Here is an 8,434-nt window from a genome sequence, read left to right on the forward strand (position 1 = left end):
AGGATTGGATTTTTAAAAATATACAGTGGTGTGAAAAACTATTTGCCCCCTTCCTGATTTCTTATTCTTTTGCATGTTAGTCACACAAAATGTTTCTGATCATCAAACACATTTAACTATTAGTCAAAGATAACACAAGTAAACACAAAATGCAGTTTTTAAATGATGGTTTTTATTATTTAGGGAGAAAAAAAATCCAAACCTACATGGCCCTGTGTGAAAAAGTAATTGCCCCCTGAACCTAATAACTGGTTGGGCCACCCTTAGCAGCAATAACTGCAATCAAGTGTTTGCGATAACTTGCAACGAGTCTTTTACAGCGCTCTGCAGGAATTTTGGCCCACTCATCTTTGCAGAATTGTTGAAATTTAGCTTTATTTGAGGGTTCTCTAGCATGAACCGCCTTTTTTTTTGGTCATGCCACAACATCTCAATATGATTCAGGTCAGGACTTTGACTAGGCCACTCCAAAGTTTTCTTTTTGTTTTTCTTCTGCCATTCAGAGGTGGATTTGCTGGTGTGTTTTGGGTCATTGTCCTGCTGCAGCACCCAAGATCGCTTCAGCTTGAGTTGACGAACAGATGGCCGGACATTCTCCTTCAGGATTTTTTGGTAGACAGTAGAATTCATGGTTCCATCTATTACAGCAAGCCTTCCAGGTCCTGAAGCAGCAAAACAACCCCAGACCATCACACTACTACCACCATATTTTACTGTTGGTATGATGTTCTTTTTCTGAAATGCTGTGTTACTTTTACGCCAGATGTAACAAGACACGCACCTTCCAAAAAGTTCAACTTTTGTCTCGTCGGTCCACAAGGTATTTTCCCAAAAGTCTTGGCAATCATTGAGATGTTTTTTAGCAAAATTGAGACGAGCCTTAATGTTCTTTTTGCTTAAAAGTGGTTTGGCCTTGAAAATCTGCCATGCAGGCCGTTTTTGCCCAGTCTCTTTCTTATGGTGGAGTCGTGAACACTGACCTTAATTGAGGCAAGTGAGGCCTGCAGTTCTTTAGATGTTGTCCTGGGGTCTTTTGTGGCCTCTCGGATGAGTTGTCTCTGCGCTTTTGGGGTAATTTTAGTCGGCCGGCCACTCCTGGGAAGGTTCACCACTGTTCCCTGTTTTTGCCATTTGTAGATAATGGCTCTCACTGTGGTTCGCTGGAGTCCCAAAGCTTTAGAAATGGCTTTTTAACCTTTACCAGACTGATAGATCTCAATTACTTTTGTTCTCATTTGTTCCTGAATTTCTTTGGATCTTGGCATGATGTCTAGCTTTTGAGGTGCTTTTGGTCTACTTCTCTGTGTCAGGTAGCTCCTATTTAAGTGATTTCTTGATTTAAACAGGTGTGGCAGTAATCAGGCCTGGGGGTGACTACAGAAATTGAACTCAGGTGTGATAAACCACAGTTAAGTAATTTTTTAACGGGGGGGGGGGGCAATCACTTTTTCACACAGGGCCATGTAGATTTGGAGGTTTTTTTCTCCCTTAATAACGTAAACCTTCATTTAAAAACTGCATTTTGTGTTCAATTATGTTATCTTTGACTAATAGTTAACGGTTTTTGATGAGCAGAAACATTTAAGTGTGACAAACATGCAAAAGAATAAGAAATCAGGAAGGGGGCAAATAGTTTTTCACACCACTGTATATAAAAAATATATATATAATAATATTAATAATAATAATAATAATAATAATAATAATAATAATATTGGACGGACCCGTCGTTGACAAGAAAAGTTAATGTAGAAAATAGGTAAAAGGTTAAAGCTAAAAATAAGCTGGTCAGCTTTAATGTGATCAGTGATATTATTATTTCGGGTTGAAGCCCACGTACATGTCTGCCTGTCTATCTGTACCTATTACTGTGAAGAAATAAAGAAATTTGTAAGGTTGAATATCTTATGCCCTGTTTGAGCTAAGTTGTACTTTTTTCATCATCAGCCAAATACACTCCCTGTTCGGTAATCAGAGAGTGAATCATAGATGAGAAATGTTAAAAATCAATCGGATTAAAATTACACCAGCACATTTAAAATTCACTTATACAACTTCAGTGCTGTTATTTCAGGGGTAAAAATACTAGAAAATCTCAGTAAGAAATATTCAGTTTAGCTTTTCTTATTTTTATCTATTGGTGTAGCTGTTTGTTTACATTGAGCAAGTAGCTTATTAGTAGCTAATTTAAATTAGAAAATATATATTTTTATTATTTTTCCACATAACTGTTCATAAAATCACTTTTACTAACCATTTTCACTTATGGTGCAGGTTAAACTTGAGGCAGATATCTAAGTGCTGCGAAGGTTTCAATAAATTCTGTCCAAAATAGAATAAATTCTATAAGACACATTCAGAGTTTGACGCATTTACAGTACGCTGTCAAAACTCCCGGTTTGTAATCTAGCAGTAAACTGCTCATAACTTCACTTTACTCAATATTTATATTTAATTTATGATGCAGGTTTAACGTCAGTCAAGTATTGGCAATGGTTTACTAATTCTGTAAATGTCTGTCTGTCTATATGTATGTACTGTATGTATGTACTGTATGTATGTACTGTATGTATGTATGTATGTATGTACTGTATGTATGTATGTATGTACTGTATGTATGTATGTATGTATGTATGTATGTATGTATGTATGTATGCACCTGCTGTATGTATGTATGTATGTATGTATGTATGTATGCACCTGCATGTATGTATGTATGTATGTATGTATGTACTGTATGTATGTATGTATGTATGTATGTATGCACCTGCATGTATGTATGTATGTACTGTATGTACTGTATGTACTGTATGTATGTATGTATGTATGTATGCACCTGCATGTATGTATGTATGTATGTATGTATGTATGTATGTATGCACCTGCATGTATGTATGTACAGTATGTATGTATGTACCTGCATGTATGTATGTACTGAATGTATGTACTGTATGTATGTATTTAGCCTATGTATGTATGTACTGTATGTATGTATGTATGTATGTATGTATGTATGTATGTATGTACCTGCATGTATGTATGTACTGTATGTATGTATGTACCTGCATGTATGTATGTACTGAATGTATGTATGTATGTATTTAGCCTATGTATGTATGTACTGTATGTATGTACTGTATGTATGTAGCCTATGTATGTATGTATGTATGTATGTATGTATGTATGTATGTATGTATGTATGTATGTATGTACCTGCATGTATGTATGTACTGTATGTAGCCTATGTATGTATGTACTGTATGTATGTATGTATGTATGTATGTATGTATGTATGTATGTACCTGCATGTATGTATGTACTGTATGTATGTAGCCTATGTATGTATGTATGTATGTATGTATGTATGTATGTATGCACCTGCATGTATGTATGTACTGTATGTATGTAGCCTATGTATGTATGTATGTATGTATGTATGTATGTATGTATGTATGTACCTGCATGTATGTATGTATGTATGTATGTATGTATGTATGTATGTATGTATGCACCTTCATGTATGTATGTATGCAAGTATGTCTCTCTGTCCAGCATGGTATGTCTGTCTGTACAGCTGGACAGCCATATAGACAGACATACATACAGGCAGACAGACATAAACAAAAGTTTATTCAATTCTGTAAATGTATGTCTCTCTGTCCAGCATGGTATGTCCATCCATATACAAACAGACAGACAGATTTTTTCCTCTCAGACTGGTTTCATGTCCTCCTGTGTATAAAACGTAAAGATATCATTGAAAGACCGAGTTCTGACCAATGAACAGACAAAACCCTTCTTTTATTTATATAGCCACTACTAATGAAGTGTTTAATTGCAGTGTCTCGCACAGTACACACCTCACACTGCTCCCTCTCTACACTTGTTGCTGTACCACCTTAACTGCAGCCCGTCTGAAACCCGGAAGTGTTCTCAGCCAATCAGATCAGCGCGTAGACCAGCAGCTCCAAAACATCCGTAATGCCACCGAGGCTCAAAACACTGGCGAAATAACCGGGTTGTTCTCGCTGTAGCTGCGCTGGTTTTGCATTAAATCGCGGTTCAGTCGCTTTGAGAGCGGATTGAGAAGCGATGGCTGACGGTGGAAATGTTGCGGAAGGGGAAGTGGATGATGATGAGCCGCCCACCATGAGCTACCCACTGATCACTGTGTCTGACCTGCCCAGCAGCACTACAACGGGTTATCACACACACACACACACATAGTTATTAGTGTAAGAGTCTGTGCTTAGATTTGGTTAAAATCAGACATTCTTATATGTGCATGTCAAGATCTTGATTTGTTTGATTACCAGTAAAAAACACAGTAAGCTCATCTATTAGGAAATCAGTATCTCTTTCTGTGTGTGTGTGTGTGTGTTCAATGTCTCCCATCTCTCCTTACTGTATGTACTGTACTGTGTATCAGGAGCCATACTTGAGGATCCCTACAGAACCAGGATGTCCTGTGCATTGTCAGTGCAGCAGTGACATTGCCATGATAGTGGAAGGAGTATGGTGTTGAAATGAGTGTATCAGGTTTTCCATCCTGCTTAGTTGTCTTCAGATTTCAGTTCAACCACTGACCGTGTCACATTAACATGCAGCTTCTCCCTGTGAGATTTAAAAACATGCAGCTTGCTGGATTTTCTTTCTAAATTGCCCTTAGCTGTGACAATACAGTGTGTGTGTGTATGTATGTGTGTGTATGTGATGTGTGTACTCACATCGCACTCAATGTTCCCAGGACTGACTGTGATGCAGACTGGGATTATGTGATTACTAAAGATTCATGAATTACAGTAATAACGCAGCCGATGTAGTACCTATAAAGGAGAGGAGTTTCGATTCTCAGCCAGTGCCCAAATCCCAGCCACTGGATGCAGTGCCGGTCCAAAGCCCGGATAAAATGGAAGGGTTGCGTCAGGAAGGGCTAAAACCTGTGCCAAGCTTGTATGGATGGTCCGCTGTGGCGAGCCCTTGCCAGGAGCAGCCGAAAGACAGACATTCTTGTGATATTATCACAATACCTGGGTTCTGATTGGATTTGTATTGTGATTCTACAAGTATCACTATTTTATAAATACAGTAGTACCTCGGCATATGAATTGAACCCCTTCCGCAGGCGAGTGCTTAAGGCGAAATGTTTTAAGGCAAAAATATTACCAATCTTCAAGACTATAATTATATTATTGCATGTAAAAACGAAGCATTTAGAAAAGACATATAAATGAAGTAAAATATGAAATAAATAGACATTAAACCTCACTTAACCTTAATTCATGATTCCTCTTGGCAACGGATGCTTTAAAAACGAAAGTAAAGTGGCTCTCTTTTCTCCTGGCTAACATTCTTAGAATCCATGGTGCTATGTCTACTCCATATCTTGCAAAAATAGATTGTAAACTCTCTTTGCTTGGCTTTCCACTGACGCAAACAAATTTGAAATGGCTCCTAGAAATGGATTTTTTTTTAAGTACTTATACAACATGGTTGTTTTTGTACACCGTGTGTGTGTTAAGTGATTTCCATCTTCAGTGTCGCTTTGTTTGTGAGATATTTCTAGAAATATATTCTAGCAATATTTGCTGTGCTGAAAATGATTCACTTCCCAAATAATGTGCCGTATTTATAATAGTACTGAAATCGCACTTGGCTGAGTAGTATCTGGTTTGTGGTGGACCCTTTGTGGCTCGTATCTTACAGTATTAATAGAAGCAGGGTTGAGGACTGATATATCTATATGGATCTGTACCATCTGTATGGTGGGTTAACCGGCTGAATCCATTTTAGGCCGTAATCTGAAAGAATGGCTTCAGGAGCAGTTCTGTGACAAACCTCTGGAGCAGTGTGAGGACATGCGTCTGCATAATGCCGCCTATGTGGGAGACCTAGACACTATCAAGAGCCTGTTGCAGGAAGACAGCTTTAAACAGTGAGTGCTTTTCACCTTTAAACTATCCTATTTCACACAGTTGTTATTATTCCAGTTAAACTAATCTACATGCTATACCTTTGTGCATGATGGCTTCTTAATATGATTCGTAATGTAATTGTCCTGACTTTGCAGACGGATCAATGAGAAATCAGTGTGGTGCTGTGGCTGGCTGCCCTGTACACCTCTGCGCATAGCTGCTACTGCCGGCCATGGCGACTGTGTAGACTTCCTCATCAGCCATGGGGCAGAGGTGGACCTGGTGGACGTGAAAGGTCAGACAGCTCTGTACGTGGCTGTGGTTAATGGACACCTTGATTGCGTTCGGATCTTGCTAGAAGCAGGGGCAGATCCAAACGGCAGCAGACACCACCGCAGCACGCCATTATACCACGCGGCCCGGGTGGGCAGGGTGGACATCCTACAAGAACTGATCAGGTGGGAAGTGAAGATATGCTGTTAGTGGCATGCCCCATAACTGCAGACATTACATTACTTACATTACTTAACTTACATTACTATCATTATTAGTTTAAAAACGAGATGCTGTGCAACTCTCCAGGTTTAACGCTGATGTGGATGTGGACCACCAGCTTGGGCCAAGGCCTCTGTTTAGCGCCCGCACCCTTTCCACACTGGTGGTGTGCCCTCTATACATTAGCGCGGCCTACCATCATTTACACTGCTTCAGGCTGCTCCTGAAGGCCGGGGCCAATCCAGACTACAACTACACCGGCCCTGTGAGCCGTGAAGCTCTGAACAGAGGCCTGGCCTCCTGCCTGCTTGATGCTGTGCTTAGACATGGCTGTGAGCCGACCTTCGTTAGACTGCTGCTGGATCACGGTGCCAATCCAGTACTTGTGCCATGGGAGGAACCTGACCATGATTCTATGGGAAGAGTGCGTGTCAACCCTGAGGCCTTACACATCTATCAGGAGGCCAGAAGTAGGTTTTTATTATTTTACTTTGGCATGCTTTCTTAAGGTCGAGATCATCAGAAAAATCAGATTTTTCATAGTTTTTACTCGTTTCCTAGAATTTAGCCACAGAATTTGACATTAAAGTTTTTAACTAAAATTAGATCCATGGTGATATAGACCTTTACTCTGTTTCAGAACACCCGAAGAGGTTGACTCATTTGTGTCGCGTAGCTATCCGGCAGGTGATGGGCAAACCCCGCTTGAAACACATCTCAAGCCTTCCTTTGCCTGATTCTATCAAGAATTTTCTGCTCCACAGAGACTTCTGCTCCCTTTCCTGAAGGAGATGTGAATAAAACTGATGACCCTAAACGCTTTATTATGTACTGTACGTCCTTTACCTGTATAAGGAAACCTGGTAAGTTTTTGTGGGCTGGATATAATGGTGATGGACAGAAGATCTATAATTCCTCAGAAGGCTTTTGTGCTGTGCTGTGGCTTTATTTTTACTGCAGTAGCAGTGCAATCATGATGGGGGGAGCACATTCTCTAAGAATGCAAACACTACCAGATTCATAGCACATTGTTCTGTATGATGCATGTTGGTAAAGTGTCTTTGTTTACACAATTTACTTACAGTAGTATATTCTATAAAAGTACTATATTCACCTCAATACTCTAAACGTGTAGTCATGTTATCCTGAAAAACATTTAGAATATTATCTGTAAGAGCATTGGTCATTTATATTTAAAAATAAATTTTATATTTCTTATTTGTTTATGGTCACTGTGGTACAAAAGTTAAAAAGCCTAATTTATGATTCCGTATAGGATATATTTATATGATGCTTAACCATATTGTTAAACCTTGCATTTGCCTTAAATGAAATTCAGATGCCTGTAATAAAACTATATTATCTGTGTTCTTGTGTGAAGAAAGTCACTGTTGTCTCATATTTCATTAGACTGTGCTTAGTGCATCTTGTTTTTCTTTGAAAGTCATTTCCCTAATAGTTTACAATACTCCTAAGGTTCAAGTCACATGAATATGAGTCACACTTTTGGATTTATGGGTTGTGTTTTGAAACATAATTACCATAGTGTGCAGAAAATGGAGAGCCACATCTTCCTGTAGGAGCAGACACAGATTATTCCTCGCAGCTCTCAGTAGATATCATGTTGAGGTCTCACTGACAGAAATAGGTCCTTTATATGATGTAGGAGTCCTTAGAGGTTTCCAATTTCCCATCAGCATTGCTTAAGATACCAACTGGGTAGCTGGGTAGAACTTATTTTTGTGCTTTTTTTAAGTTTAAGTTTTAATGTTGTGAAAGTAAAACCACATATTGTCAAAAAACCACAAGCTGCAGAAAAAGTCAAGCCTGGGAAATGTTTGGATCTGCCAACACATCGCCGGCGGACCCCAGACCAACTGAGAGCTGCAGTTTGTGGAGGTACTCCTGCCAGATGAGGAAAAGGTGGGGTTGTACAATAACTACCAGATTCACTGTTCAGTGAATCTCAAGATCATCATCCTCTGTCCTCATTGTTTGATTCCTCTTTAATTTGGCTATTAGGC

The 8,434-nt window shown here is 39.2% G+C and overlaps 1 protein-coding gene across 1 annotated transcript; it reads left to right on the forward strand.

Annotated features, from left to right (window-relative positions):
* The first annotated feature begins 3,935 nt into the window (after nt 1-3,935).
* Nucleotides 3,936-7,778, forward strand: asb1 (ankyrin repeat and SOCS box containing 1). The gene is made up of 5 exons (XM_053497412.1): nt 3,936-4,201; nt 5,794-5,935; nt 6,071-6,373; nt 6,498-6,880; nt 7,051-7,778. Exons 1-5 carry the CDS (start codon nt 4,093-4,095, stop codon nt 7,194-7,196), a joined length of 1,083 nt encoding a protein of 360 aa, XP_053353387.1. The 5' UTR covers nt 3,936-4,092; the 3' UTR covers nt 7,197-7,778.
* Nucleotides 7,779-8,434: the final 656 nt, after the last annotated feature.

Source organism: Clarias gariepinus, chromosome 5 (assembly GCF_024256425.1).
Source record: "Clarias gariepinus isolate MV-2021 ecotype Netherlands chromosome 5, CGAR_prim_01v2, whole genome shotgun sequence".
NCBI lineage: Eukaryota > Metazoa > Chordata > Actinopteri > Siluriformes > Clariidae > Clarias > Clarias gariepinus.